At 34.8% G+C, this 15,969-nt stretch overlaps 1 protein-coding gene across 1 annotated transcript in view; it reads left to right on the top strand.

Annotated features, from left to right (window-relative positions):
- Positions 1 to 15,969, top strand: part of LOC124360541 — a 342,600-nt gene that overhangs the window by 277,307 nt on the left and 49,324 nt on the right. The window contains exons 13-19 of the mRNA XM_046814254.1: positions 1,643 to 1,834; positions 3,565 to 3,728; positions 4,853 to 5,000; positions 8,812 to 9,081; positions 10,214 to 10,381; positions 10,805 to 10,960; positions 12,641 to 12,746. Of these exons, the coding sequence (XP_046670210.1) occupies positions 1,643 to 1,834; positions 3,565 to 3,728; positions 4,853 to 5,000; positions 8,812 to 9,081; positions 10,214 to 10,381; positions 10,805 to 10,960; positions 12,641 to 12,746 (1,204 nt within the window). The remainder of the gene's footprint in view (positions 1 to 1,642; positions 1,835 to 3,564; positions 3,729 to 4,852; positions 5,001 to 8,811; positions 9,082 to 10,213; positions 10,382 to 10,804; positions 10,961 to 12,640; positions 12,747 to 15,969) is intronic.

Here is a 15,969-nt window from a genome sequence, read left to right as displayed (position 1 = left end):
TTCACCCATACTGAACAACTAAAGCTATAACTTAAGAAAGTTAAAAGAACAATAATAACAACACTAAAACACTATAAAATACAATTTCCACAAATACGATTCGATTCGTAACCTCAAAAAACAAAACCCGGCACTTGTTTACAGTTTCACAACAATGTGGTTTACCCGTACTACGTTCACGTCAGCTGTCCATTGAGAACGATGTTTTACGGTAAACAAAGAAGACAATAATCGAAGTAAGAACAGTAAATCGGTACTATAGTTAATGCTCTTCCAGAACATATCAAATAAAAATAATTTGTATGACCTTAATTGCCTAAAATGTCAATAACTGTACATGTCTACTTTGGCGACGAAATGTTCGTCCTTGCCAAATTGACGGGCCTTTGGCGACGAAAATTCGTTTCATACCAGCTGGAGGGTTAAGATATTATGTTTCATGTGATTGATCCTAGAGCAATATTTGTTGTTCAATTGCTTATGAAATTATTATAATAAAATAAAAACACTTTATTCTCAGTAGTTTCTTAGTAAATTAATTGTTTTCCATTATAACTGATAAACTAAATAAGTACAAAAAATCAGAAAATGAAATAAAATATTAGAAATACTTATTTAAATGAGCATTATGTGCATTGTTTTAGGTTAAGTGGGAAGATGAACTAGAATAACGTTATGTAAAACTTCTTTTCTAACTTTGGGTAATCTTTGTGAGTGCTACATTGTTAGACTTCCTCCCAAAATAAGCACATCCTTCAGGAACCTTGTGGATCATGTAGAAAATAAATAGCATCTGCCTACAATTTCCATTGGCAAGCAAATTCATAATGAGGAGATTTGTGTTTAAATAGTTTTATTGAATATAACTGTGAGATATAGTGTAAGGTAACAGAAGCAGTGTAGTAGTATTGAATATAATTGTGAGTTATAGTGTGAGGTAACAGAAGCAGTGTAGTAGTATTGAATATAACTGTGAGTTATAGCGTGAGGTAACAGAAGCAGTGTAGTAGTATTGAATATAACTGTGAGTTATAGTGTGAGATGACAGAAGCAGTGTAGTAGTATTGAATATAATTGTGAGTTACAGCGTGAGGTAACAGAAGCAGTGTAGTAGTATTGAATATAACTGTGAGTTATAGTATGAGATGACAGAAGCAGTGTAGTAGTATTGAATATAACTGTGAGTTATAGTATGAGGTAACAGAAGCAGTGTAGTAGTATTGAATATAATTGTGAGTTATAGTATGAGATGACAGAAGCAGTGTAGTAGTATTGAATATAACTGTGAGTTATAGTGTGAGATAACAGAAGCAGTGTAGTAGTATTGAATATAACTGTGAGTTATAGTATGAGATGACAGAAGCAGTGTAGTAGTATTGAATATAATTGTGAGTTAACACAAGCTGTGTAGTAGTATTGAATATAATTGTGAGGTAACACAAGCTGTGTAGTAGTATTGAATATAACTGAGTTATAGTGTGAGGTAACACAAGCAGTGTAGTAGTGTCCATGGACAGACTCTGCTTACACATTTCTAAATCTGTGCAGACTCTCAGTCTACTAAGAACGCACAGGGTTTGTATGATAATTTTGTGTTCTATTATACAACTTTGATATCATGCTTGTTCTCATTGTGTTGCAGGGGGAGAGTTGTGATGCCAGTGGGGAATACACCACAGAGGAAGAGGGTCACTCTGCCCATTCGTCTGGGGACTTCCACACTAGTGTCATCAACTGCCACCAGAGTGCAGAGCTGATACCTACATTAGACAGTCCTGTTGTTGATAAACCTTCCCCCTCCACCATTATGTCAAGTTCTTCTGACCAATTCAAAGTAAGTGAATTATTAAAATATTATTATTTCTGATGACTGGACTGATCTGCTTGTTTCCCTTCACTTGATATTCCAGCTCAGCCATTATTGCATCTATGAGAAATATAATATACCCATGAAAACATGAAAAGAGTAAATGTTTCAGGTAACCTAAGTGTTTTTTAGCCACCTTGATAACATTGATGAAGTGAAACGGTTATGATCATAGAAAATAAGTTGTCTGGAGTTACTACGACAATTCAGTGTATTATGGCTTGAGAAGAATGAAAGATGTAGAAGGCAACATTCTAGAAATGTTGAAAATGGCTTGAAGACTAAACAAACCAACTTTTGAAAATTTCTTAACCCGTTTTTGGACAGGTTCCCTGGGTTTCAGCTGTCAACATTTATGGCAGTGTTGTAACAAATACCACTACGCTGTGTTCAAAAGATGAAAATCTCTTCTGTGTATCAGTCTATTAATGAAGAGCAGTTGTGAGATCAGCTTGAGACAGTTAACTTATCTGATTCAATTATTTACATTTTTCATCTATCGGTTGATGTCCAATCTGCCACGAAGAACCTAAAAATTTAATATTATGTTTAATGGCATTCCTAATTTATTATCAAAAGTATATAATTGTATTGCTCCTATGCAATTATCTATCATTGTTCTTATGCTTGCATCATTGTTCAGATGATTTATTGATTGAACTGTTTTCTTTTATTTGGAAAGCTGTAATTGAGAAGCCAATCCAAAAAAGATTTCTGAATACTTTAATTTTAGACATTGCATTACATCAAAATTATTTCTAAAGGTTGTAATTAGTTTTTTTTTATTACAATGTTTGCAATTGTATCTCTCCACACCAGCTAGGCTTCATGAGAGGTTGTTTAGCGGCCATAAACATAGCAATGGGTGGTTATGTGGTAGCATGACAAAATCAGTTGATGCTATATAATATATTGACTTCAAAAGAGTGTTTAAAATGATTCCCCATCATCTTTTTTTGAGGAAACTTTCAGCTTTGAATTTGTCCCCTACTCTAATTTGCTGGATCAAATCCTACCTGTTACAAGTCCTGGTCTTTTCTATTAAATATCAGCACTTCCTTGGTCCTCTGACATTGTTTTTTGGACCTTGGTGAGTTCGATATAGTCGCACAGTGCAAACAGCTACTGTGTTTTTGTTGCATGTCACTCGTCTTGGAGTATTTTATGGTTTTATTTCTAGTGTTTATTGTACCATGCATAAAAATATGTAAAATATCCAACACACAAATAGATGATTGGTTTTATTTGGTTTATTTGCATGATGATGGCATGGTTACAGATACTAAAAATGACTTCAAAAAAGACACTAAAAATAAACTTTTTTGCATAAAACCTTTTTATATATATATATATATATATATATATATATATATATATAAACTCTACAAGTCTGTCTCTGTAAAAAATAAACAGTAAAAGAACATAATTTTAGGTACAAAAAAAAAACTGTTGTGTTAAGAAATGAGAAAGTGACATGTGAGCTGTAACTGTGTGACATACTCTCACACTCAGCTTGTCTTGAGTAAGACAAGCCTCAATTATTGCATTTTTAGGCCTCAGTGTTTGTTTGTGCCCTTTCTATTTCATGAGTTTTATCCGTCAAGTGCCATTTACCAAGGTGTAGGGTTGAGTGATAGCCCTACTTTATAATTGTAACTATGTAACAGTATTTGATGATAATTATGTTGGTTGCATAGATATCATCTGTGGTTCTGAGGACCAAGAGGAAGGATGGAACACCGAAACGGCCACTGAGCGAGTCCGGATTGCCGCAACTGCCTCCTGGTATGGAAGATGACAAGTTACTTCAGTCACGTTCTGAATCTGCTTTGCATCAGATGGACAACACCCCTACTCAGAGGTCAGTAATGATTATTGTTTTATTGTGATAAGGATAGTACCAGCATGTCTAATGGCGTTTACAGCATTAACTGGTTTTTTATGATATGGTCTCCCTGTAATATCTCTGAGCAAGTCAGTGTTGTCCCTGGATAATATGTACGGTCAAATGAGTGTCTTCCCTTGACGTAAGTTCCCTTTCATAGTCCTGTCCTTCTTATAATATGAATGGGCGAGTCGTGAGAGACCTCCTTTAATTAGTTTTAACTTTTAAATTTAACTTGAATCAACACATTTAGTATTCCTAATTATCTTAATTGAAATCAGACCATTCTATCTATGTGATGACATTTTTTCAGTGTTTCAATTCAGGTTATTTGATTGTTGCATCTGATGAATTAAATAATCTTGAACTGCTTTAAATTATAATAATTTATAGTATTTACATCTTAGTCTTTGTTTATCGCGATAATTGTAAGTCAGTGCCTTCTGAATTGCATCTTTCTAGTGAACCAAAAAAGAGCAAAAAATTTAAAATAGTTACAGTAATATGATAGGATATCTATTTATGTTTCGTTTGATATTATATTACAGAGTAAAAATAAATTAGTAAGGGAATAATGTAATCAAATGAAGGATGCTGTTATATCGGTGCCATTTTGGTACTTATTTTACGGTGTCGATACCTCGGCTCACAGCTGTTTCGGAAGTATGATTCCAGAGTTATTATATTGGCCTTTGGCCGTTAAAGGGGTAAAATTACAACTATTCTGTACATTTTATAAATAAACTCTTAAATATGAACCTCAAATAAATAGTTTACAATTATAAGAACAAAACAAATAAGATTCTTATATTGGTAATAGAATATTATAATTCTAAAGTGTTTTCACAAATGATGTTTAAATCCACATCATTTTTATCCATAGCTCTTCATGTGACAGTTTTAAAGGTTAGATTTTAAAAAGGATATCCCGATAGCATTGTTGAACAAGGGAATATGAACAAGGGAATATATTGATATGCCGATTCAATATAACAAGGGAAATTTACTGTTGTAACTTTTATTGTAGAATATGAGATATGGATTGAACTACACAACATATATCACCAATGTATTATTATCTATATAATATTTGTGAACAGTGTGAAGATGGACACATCTATGCACGGAACTCTCTCGTCCTCAACCACAGTGGAGGAGATGCCAAGTCAGACTCAGGAGGGCAGTGGTGGAGGCTACAGCTCCAACTCCTTACGAAGGAGAAAAATAAAACTCCGGAAGAGGAACCTGGTAATTTTTCATATATGTACATACACTGCTAGATCATTTAATAAGCAACCATTTGTTGTAGGGAGTTTTATAGTAAATGGTACTGTATTTTGTTCAGAGTAATGGGCGTTGTGTATAAGTTTACTACATTCATGTTCATGGTCTTCTTAATCATTAAACTGTTTTTTGCTTTACTGTTGTGTTATAGGGGTTTAAGAGGTTAGGAATAAAGATATCATTGAGGGTTTCAATTCCAGAAAGTTGACAAAAATTTAAAGAAATTGGGAAGGTTAAAAAATTGTTAGAGGTGACAGTTGCTCACAAACACGATAATCACTGATATTTCTCACTTTCAAATTGTGCCACCAAAGGGATTATATTATATACCCAATTAGGTGCTATTCATCTTGAACATACTGCTGCATTCTGTTGGGTAATTCATGAAAGTGTCATATGGTAAAACTAAATGTAGAGTTTTCTCAAAATCATAAAGTTGCCTAATAGCATACTACAGTAGAGTCCCGCCGATCCGAACCCCGCCAATCCGAAAATCCGCCTAATCCGAACACGGCTAGGAGAAAATATAAAATTGCTAAAAAAGGCAGGAAAATAAATTTAAAACCAGTTATTATAGTAAAACGTAAGTTTTATTTCTCAAAGCATTTACTTACTGACATATAGAAACTGAAATTTACATTTGAAACGTTAGATGATACATACATTGTACGGAATTTATACTGTTAATAAATGAAACATAGTACTGTACTGTACTGTATTTATAATGTACAAACCCCTACGCAAGGCTTAGCAAATAATTTGTACTTTAACTTGGACACAATAAGGGATAAAAACGTAAAACAAAACACTGCAAAACCCAACACTTTCTTAAGACCTAAAGTCAGTGATCTTCTTTTGACGCAACACACTAAAACGACTGGAAGATGCAATGTTTCGCCAACGCCGAAATGAACATTACGTCATTGGGAGTAGCAGCGGCAATGTTGCTCGACGTAGCGTAGAGCGAGGTCAAAGGCACTTGCAGCTGCCGCTGTGTGGAACAATATCGGTAGTTTGGACGTCTCCCTCATCCTCACTGCTACATGAGTCATCAGCTGGACTCCTTGCACCTGTGCCACACGATGTCTTCGTCTGTGTACTCCTCGAAAGCCTTTGTCATCTACAGCCGTCCACTCATCAACACACTCACCTTCTCTACATTTTCGCATCCCGGTATTTTTTTTACAAGAGGAAGAAGTTCGCATTCATTTACCGGTGGAACAACCTCTTCAACAAACTGCAGATCAGGCCAAAGATTTTTTCCAAGATTTCTGCAGAGCTCCTACGCTTGTGTTCTCCCAAGCCTCTGCCACCCAGAAAATTACATCTTTGATCGTGATTTTCTTAAGCTTTTGGAGAATTGTGAGGTCTTCATTTTCCTCAAACAGGCTTCGGAGCAGCTTTTTCCGATAATTTTGCTTCAACGCTTGTAGAACTCCTTGGTCCATTGGTTGTATGATCGAAGTAACGTTCGGTGGTAGAAAAATGGCTTTTATATCACCAATAACCAGCTCTAAGTCATCCGGATGGGACGGAGCGTTATCTATGAGTAACAACGCTTCTATCAGGCAGTCCATTTTCTTTCATTGTAGGCTCTCACGTTGGGGCACAAATTGTTTCTCAAACCATTCTTGAAACAAAGCACGATCCATCCAAGCTTTCTTTTGGTTTTTATAGTAAACCGGCAGAGCTTTCATATTCCATGTTTTTAAAACATCGAGGTTTTTTTGGATTTACCGATAACCATCAAAGGTATCTTTATTGGTGGCGGAAGCGTTGCTGCATGCTAATACGGTTAGTCGTTGCTTATCCATTTTAAATCCTGGAGCGGACTTTTCTTCTCTTGAAGCTAGGCTCTTTGTTGGCAACGCTTTGAAATTTAGCCCCGTTTCATCAGCGTTGTACACTTGCTGGGGTGAGTAGGAGGATGTAATTTCTTTGAACTCCTGAAGATACTCTGCGGCTGCGTTGCTGTCTGCAGACATCTTTTCGCCAGTTTACAGTCAGTTGCCTGATACCGTGCCTTTTTTTTCCACCGATCTAAAAAAAACCGCAACTAGCTGAAAATGACGGATCGCCTCCCATAAGGATGTTTAGTAGAAGCACCTTTTCTTTAATAAGAGGGCCGGTAATAGGAATGCCTTTTTGTCTCTCTTGAGAAAACCACAAGTAAAGTGCTTCATCGAGTTTGGTCATACGATGACACAGTAGTAGTTTGACGTTTTTCTAGAGTGTTTTCACTTGTTAACAGAGCAAAATTGTTCGATTTTTGCCCGCTTCTTTTTCCAGTCACTGATCGTCGCTTTAAACCGACACCAAATTCAATTGAAAGTTTGAGTAGCACTTTCACCATTGTCTAGTCTTTTGAGAACTTCGAGTTTTTCTTTTAACGTACACGAGTTGTGTTTACGTTTACTAGCCATAATGATATCGGATATACGCACAGAGCAGAGCAAAGAACAAACAAAACTGCAAACCACAAACTACAGAATACACAGTAAGAGCACGTGCTGCGCGTATGGAAGATTGCACTAAACTGTCGTCTCGCCACTCGTCACCCGGGGTGGGGTGGTGGAGGGGATAGAGGTGAGGTAGTGGCAGTCCAATAGTTTTGCGCGCCACACTGTTTCAAGGTCACCGACCAACTCGCCCCGCCCACCACAGACAGGTGGCTTCTACTAGATTCATTACGCACAAACAATGGCACTCAGTTTCGACCACGCGATGTTACCGTACAAAGACAGGAAGCTGTAATAATATTATTACGTTTAATACGTACTTACTATTGTTTATTGCATTTGATTATTGTATGCCTTTAATTGTTTTAAAACCACGTAAATTGCACTTGAAAGTTTGATAAATGGTACTATTTAACAAAAAATCCGCCTAGTCCGAATTTCCCGTCAATCCGAACAAGGTTCGGTCCCAATTAGTTCGGATTGGCGGGACTCTACTGTACTTCATTCTACACAACATTATTGTCACTATCAGGAGGCAATATTAAAAACATTATGCTGTGATATGCTGAGCTTGTCACCGTGCTATATAATGCCTGCATGATTAATGTGTGATGAGATATCTTGTCAGCGATGTGCTGTGTGTTAGTTCTTGCTAATAATTTAACTCATATAAACTAATTGAATACTGATTTTCTTATGGGTAATAGAAACAAAATTGAAACACATTCATAAGTTATTCTTATATCTTAACCACTTAGCACTACTGGCCACTCCATTCCCAGTTCAGAGCTGTCTACTTTGAATTATCTTCTCAAGTCGGATGATCAATTATCTTCTCAAGTCGGATGATCAATTATCTTCTCAAGTCGGATGATCAGCAGTGCTAGCAGTCACAATGTCTGTATCAGCTTGAACATCTTTGGAATAATAAGTCTTTCCCCTGAGTTTGAATGTCTGCTCAGCTGCCCTTCTAAATTCTTTTTATAATATTCTATGTTTTTGCTAGGAAAATGTAAGAAAGAAACCAGAATACCCAACACTCGAGCTGAGAGGGCTCACACTGTGGCAATGAGTAATGGAGGGGCTGCTTTAGCATGGTGTTATAGTACGGCAGGCTGCCGCTGAGAATGTGTTAAGATAGTTGTAGCAATTGTCTACATGTAAAATATTTGGTAGCGTTTATACATTTTATTCACATGCTGAACATAAATTACTGTACTTAAAAAAAAAGATTAACTCATTTTAAATTTCTTATAAAGATGTATACTTTACCTCTTTTAATTCATTTTTGACCTCTCTATTCCATTTTGTTGTAGGGGAGAAAGAGTGACTCAGGATCAGATGGACACGACCCACCATCACCGCTAAGGTGTGGGCCTGCGATACGCCGAGTACCAACAAGTGGCACCGAGACAGAGGAAGAGGTCGAGGGGGAAAGCAAGTTGCGGTCAGTGCGCAGAAAGCTTATTCCACCTGCCAATTTCCGGCTTGGTCCAGACAATGGAGTTGTTACAGTGTACAGTTGCGCAGACAAGGCACTGTCTGCCGATAGTTCATTTTCAGAACAAGCTTGGGATAACTACCAGGTAAGTTGTTTAATCTGAAGTTGGGTGTCAAATTCTTTATTCATTTTCTACATAATTGTCACTTACATAAAGGCACTTATCTCTAGAAACCTGCAATGTGCGAGTTCAACCACTGATTTACAGGCAGCTTTTGTATGAACATCAGAGCTTTTTCACTATGCGTTGAACTTTTTTGAAATTTAAGGGAAAATATATGAAAAGTTCCATAAAGAAAATGATGTTTGTCAGGACACATTGTGGTAGTACATTTTGGTTGAAGGCTATTAATAAAGATAAAATACCATCTGGTACCTCTTAACTTGTTAAGTCAATTATGCTCAATGTATTTGTCTCATTGTATTTGTCACTCATAAAAACATACATTGTTTTGCATGATTGTAAATCATTTATAGCAAAATTTTTGTAATTTTTTAATAAATAAATTTAAAGGCAAACAAGTAAAGATGTACAGGAAACTATATACATACAAGGTTATAGAACATGGAAATATTATAATAATAACTAAATTTTAAGTATATTTAAAGTTTCAAGATAAACTATATAGGTATTTAGAAAGTAAAAGTTAAGCACATGAAATAAACCACAATAAATATTGTTTCGCCAATATTTCACTATTAACATCTTCACAGTGGCTCTATACAGAGTGCTCATGAATACATTATGGTGTGTGCTATAGTAAATATGTTAAACTACTGTACAATAACTGTCTAGTTACAATACATGTAGTGGACATTTACACTGCAGCTCTGTACTGAGTGTTCTTGGGTACACTACTATGAAACTGTCATAACTATGAATATAGTTAGCACCACATTAAGTCTGTTGGTTCTATCAACTCTTTGCCTTCAACTCGTGGGATGATTTACGTCTGTGATTTTTAGGGGGTTTAAAAGAATGATTATATCAGTTGGCTTACTGTCACCTTACATTACTTTTCTGTCTGTAGAACAAATACATTTTTATATTTAAGAGTCACCATCATGATTGTATCCATCCTAATACATTTCATTGATATGTTGAGAGAGTGGTTCTGCTATAAAAGAAAAACAGTACCAAAAGAAAGGATGAAAGTAAATTCTTACAAAGAATACTTAGTTGGCAGTATAAGTGATACTATATACTATGGTTTCAGGAAAAGTATATGAGTGAGGCGTACAGTGAAGAAACGCCAGACCAAGAAACGACCCGCCGACTTTTAGAGTTTGGTGACGACTACCGCAATTATCTGGACAGCCAGTCCGACGGCGCCTCCAGCCTGGGCTTTCCTCGTCCAGGTTTCAATCGGAGGCGTAGACAGTTGGTGAGTTGTTGTTTATTGTCATTAGAGTTTATAGGTAGCTATTTGTATATAACGTTCACAAATTGTTCTATTATTAGTGCTTATTCATTGTGTTATAATATTCACAATGAGAAGTTGGCTATCAAATTCATAAAATGACAGGTTTAAAAGTTTATGTTGTACAGATGCCTACTAGAAGCACCATCTGAAATTTGTACTATTCAGCTCTGTAATTTTACAATAAATACTTATTTTTAATACATTTTATGTTTCAAAATATATTATTTACAAAGTTTTACTGTGAATGCAAAGTTAAATGTGTTGATGCTTCAGATTGGAATTAGAAAATGAGGCATTCCTTGGAAAACATATCTCTTTCTTTGTGCATTTCGTATTTAATTCCTATTAAGTATACTAGGTCTGATTCCCATGTGTGGTTTGCAGGCAGTGGACAGGGAGAGCCTGGGCTTGGACAGTGACTCTGAGGGTCAAGAGGTTCGCAACCTCATCACCAAGTCTCAATCACAGCTCACCTTCTCTGAGCAAGCCTGGGTTCACCTCTCTAACGCCAACTCTCTTCTCGTCTTGGCCAAGGATTTTGTAAGTTTTCTTTATTGTTTGCTTATATTTTTTTATAGTAATTTGTTATTTATTTTAAAAATTATTGTTTGATATTGAATCATTGTGATGGGCTTTTAGAACTTATGATCGGTTTTATATTGATTTGTTGAGATTTCTGAGGAAAGAAATAAAATAAATAAATTTATTTACGAGTACACACAGGTTTGCTGCCACTGCGCATCTGAGGCTATACGTGGACAGTTTAAAAAGTTTAAAACTGTACTGTATGAGTAAATAGGAACTCATCTATCAAAAAATATTTCACTTCAGACATATTTTAATTAATTTTTTAATAAGAAATTAATTTTTTTCGGTTTTCATTTTTGAACAGTAAGATAGATAAGTAGTTCAAATACAAGAAATGTTTCTTTTAAAAAACTTTTTATTTAGTATAAAATTTATGTGCATTGCTATTTTAGGATTTTAGATTTTTCGTATTTTATATTCTTTCGTTTGAACAATTTGAAATTTGAAAAATGCAATGAGAGGTGCCGTACCACACAATTTTACTTAAAGAATAGCTCAACAATAAGCTTGGAGGAAAATTTGGTGCTACTACATATTTAGTCAGACTAACACAGTACTTAACTTGTCCTATTTTAAATTTTTTTGTACGCTCTGAAAATGCTGCGTTTAATTTAATTTAACTTTCGCTTATACCAAAATTGTGAGTGTAAATAAACCTTTAAATTGATGTATCTCACAACCCATGTTTACATTATTTGAAAATTCCTCAAAAAGCATCCTTTATCTCCTCAGAAAAGGTCATTTGGGGCACTTTGAAAAGTTGAAAATAATATTATTAGATTCTGTGAGGTTGAATTAGGGGGAAATGAGAAAGGAAAAGTGTTGAAGTTAGTTAGTGTGACAGCTATACATACCGTACGGGTGATCTGGCTCACCATGTATGTAGTGCTCATGATAAGAGTTGGTTATTTTTCAGTATATGTTGTTTTAAGGTTTGTAAAATGTAAGCCAAGTGAATTTATTATTTTATTAAATGTTTTTTTTTATTACACTATAATATTAATTTAGAGTTTAAATAGTAAAGTGAAAATTAAATTTTATGTGTTTTTAACATATCTTCAAACATTATGTATATTTGCTAAAAGAAAATATTTGTCTCTTTCGGAGTGATTAAAAACTATGTACACTTAGTCATATTTAAAATTTTTACAATAGTTAGTATTTATTAAACGTTTTATGGTTTATAATTTATTTAAAAAAATTTGTTTGTTTAAAATATTTAAACAGTTTTTTATTTTAAAAATAAGAGTGATATAAAAAGAAAACAAGAACAACAAAAAAAGAACATAAATAACTAGAACATGAAGTTTATGCTAACATAAATATTGTATGAACATAAAAAAAGAAATTGAAAAAAAAACTGGAGTTTCACATATTAGACATATTCCATGCCAATAACCTTCAGTAGCTAAAACATGAATAAAAAATATCTACTTTTTGAGCTCTTGGTAGTCTTGATTTACACACTGCCAGAAAAATGAAACAGGCAGATAAGTTAATGAATATATAATTACATTAATATTTGATATAATTTAGAGAATCTTATTTATTTATTATTTATCTTTGTTGTCATTGCCTCATTAACTTTATTCCTATTGCATATTTTTACTGACGCCATTATGCTTGTTTCAGGCGGAGATTATATCGACATGTAAAGATAACATAGGAGTTCTGAAGATATTTTTGGAAAGCGTCGGGAAGGACAATGAATTCGTAGAGGAGTGTCGAGAAATTAGGGGTAAGTCGATTTTCAGTAGTAGTTATTGGATACTTTTACTCCTAAACCAACCATTAGATATAACTGTTCTGAAGAATTCTGACAGTCCAGTAAACATTAGTAGATCTTTGTCTACAATGTTTGATAACGAAGCCCCAAACTTCCTGACAACTACAATAATCTCACAGGCTTGGTGCCTATTTGCATTGTATAAGCACACTATCTGGTTAGTCTTGAAACCGTGAGAGGAATTCTCATAAGAAAGACACTGATAGTAAGTCGTGCTAGTATTGGGGGAGGCTGATGTGGGAGGGTATAGAACGAATTAAAAACATCAAGAAATGTTATTGTTTTTCTTAGCTTGACTCATTTAAAACTGACTGTCAGGTAGGCTATATAAATAATAGTTACACAGGACTTCTAAATAAAGAGGCTGCTGAAAGTTGTTATTTTTGCAAACAATCATTCTTTATCTGATTATACAACCATTTTAGGAGGATTTCATAGAAATCTGTCTATTGCAATTCCCCTCATAATGGAATTTCTTAGATATTTTTTTGTATTTTCTCCGATCGTGACCCCCAGGATCTAAAACTTGTCATAATCCAAAAATGTATATATACATACATATATATGTATGTAACATACATACATACAGCAGGTATGGAACATGATAACTGCTGTAATTTTTAAACAAAGGCAGTACTTGCACATAACATAAATGAGTTTGTTAGTCACTCTTAACCAATGTAAAGTTTCAAGATGGCAGCCATTTACATTTGATAACAAATATTAAGTTAAATGATTACCCACAATAAACCTAGTTTTTGTGTGTTGCGTAAGGTATTTTTCGTTTTATTAAAAAAATACATATATAACAGCAGTTATGGTGTATTATACGTTGTTATTTTTTCAGAAAAGAGTGGAGAATAACATTCTGTTCAGATGACTTGAATCTATAATATAATTTATAAATTTTGTTACATATAGGCTATATATATATATATATATATATATATATATATATATATATATATACAGGGTGTACATAAAGTCCTGCACTGGTATAATATTTTCTAAACGATAACAGATAAATGAACAAGATTTGGTACATCAATACTACACCTAAAAATATACTTTTTGAAGGAACTATCAGTTTTCTGTAATATCATGGGGACGTCCCGCAAGGAGTCGGAAGGAAATCTTAAATAGGAGCATAGGTCAATATGCACATCATTTTAAAGGGCTTATCTAGCAGAGTTTAATGCCGCAAACCGCACTCAAAAAGATTGATCCAGTACAAAATGGCGGCTGTTCAAAGGTTTTACTTGGTTACATTTCATTAGTAGCCATAACCCCGGTAAAGCAAAACTGCAACCAAACGAATACTGCAGATAAATACTACATTATGATTGTCAGTTGTACAGAAGTGAATTATGACGTAGGTTATCCTCAAGGGGTACAAATATGGTCCTAATATATTGATAACGGGAAAACCTGATAACAGTAACAATTAAAAAGCTCATATCTTTGGGTCGCAGTTTGGACTTTCCAATTAGCCAGTCTATTCATAGTAGGCTATTCTAGTTTTCTTGTTTTAGTAGTGCTGTCCAACCTTTCTATCAGTGCACTTTAGTACAAAAGAGTTTGTCGTATTGCTTGTAGTTCTTCAACTACACTATGTTGCTTGACGAACGTGAACGTATAACACTTCTTATGATGGTTGGTTTGGGGAAACAACGGACGATCACACGAGGAAGCATGCCATTTATTTCATGACTACTTTCACGAGAGGCAGCCAATTTCTAGAACAACTGTAGGGAGAACTGTTCAACGCTTTATGGAAACAGGAAGTGTTTCCGATCGTCATAGGACAGGAAGGCCCGCTACTGCGACAACTGAAGGCAACTCTTTAGATGTATTGCGCTCATTTATTGAGAATACGCAAGAGTCCCTACGCTCAGCAACACAAACTCATGACATCTCTGTTACGTCTGTTAAAAAGATTCTGAAAGGGTCTAATTTTAAGCCTTATAAAGTTCATTTGGTGCACGAATGCAACGAAGTTGATTTTGATCGACGTATAGAATTTTGTGAAACTATGATGGCCAAAATAGATTGCAACGAAATTGATGCAAACAATATTGTGTTTTCAGACGATTGTTCATTTATGCTGAATGGAAGTGTAAACAGGCACAATTGCCGTTACGTACTAGAGTAGCGAAAATCCTCACTGGATGCGGGAAGCACATACGCAGTATTCACTAAAGGTGAATGTCTGGCTTGGTGTGATAGGTACCCAGTTGGTAGGTCCTTTCTTTATTGAAGGAAATTTAAGTGCAATATCATATTAACGTTTGCTAGAAAATGAAATTACACCAGCAATTCGAAACATGTTTGGAGAACATTACCAGAATATCTGGTTTCAACAGGACGGAGCACCCCCACACTACGGCATTGACGTAAGAGCCTATTTAAACACTGTTACCAATATATTAGGACCAAATTTGTAACCCTTGAGGATAACCTACGTCATAATTCACTTCTGTACAACTGACAATCATAATGTAGTATTTATCTGCAGTATTCGTTTGGTTGCAGTTTTGCTTTACCGGGGTTATGGCTACTAATGAAATGTAACCAAGTAAAACCTTTGAACAGCCGCCATTTTGTACTGGATCAATCTTTTTGAGTGCGGTTTGTGGCATTAAACTCTGCTAGATAAGCCCTTTAAAATGATGTGCATATTGACCTATGCTCCTATTTAAGATTTCCTTCCGACTCCTTGCGGGACGTCCCCATGATATTACAGAAAACTGATAGTTCCTTCAAAAAGTATATTTTTAGGTGTAGTATTGATGTACCAAATCTTGTTCATTTATCTGTTATCGTTTAGAAAATATTATACCAGTGCAGGACTTTATGTACACCCTGTATATAATTTACCAAAATTTAAAATTTTTGTACATTAACCCTTTGAGTGCCAACGTCCGATTTTACCGGACGACAAAAGTTGGCCGAAAAGTGCCGACGTCCGATTTTACCGGGACGTTCGGGAAAAAGTCACTAAAAAATTGTAACCTTAATATTTAAAAATAATATCAAATTGAAGTGTTTGTGAAGAATTGTTCTTTTCAAAATAAATTGTTATAGTACACTTCCGATCAAACTTTAAATAATGAAACTCACATATAAACATTTTTGGTTGCCATAGCTACCAGAAACAATGCGACAATAGTTTCTT

This window comes from Homalodisca vitripennis, chromosome 4 (assembly GCF_021130785.1).
Source record: "Homalodisca vitripennis isolate AUS2020 chromosome 4, UT_GWSS_2.1, whole genome shotgun sequence".
NCBI classification, from domain to species: domain Eukaryota; kingdom Metazoa; phylum Arthropoda; class Insecta; order Hemiptera; family Cicadellidae; genus Homalodisca; species Homalodisca vitripennis.
Note: the sequence above shows the minus strand (reverse complement) of the source record. Positions and strands in the feature narration are given on the sequence as shown.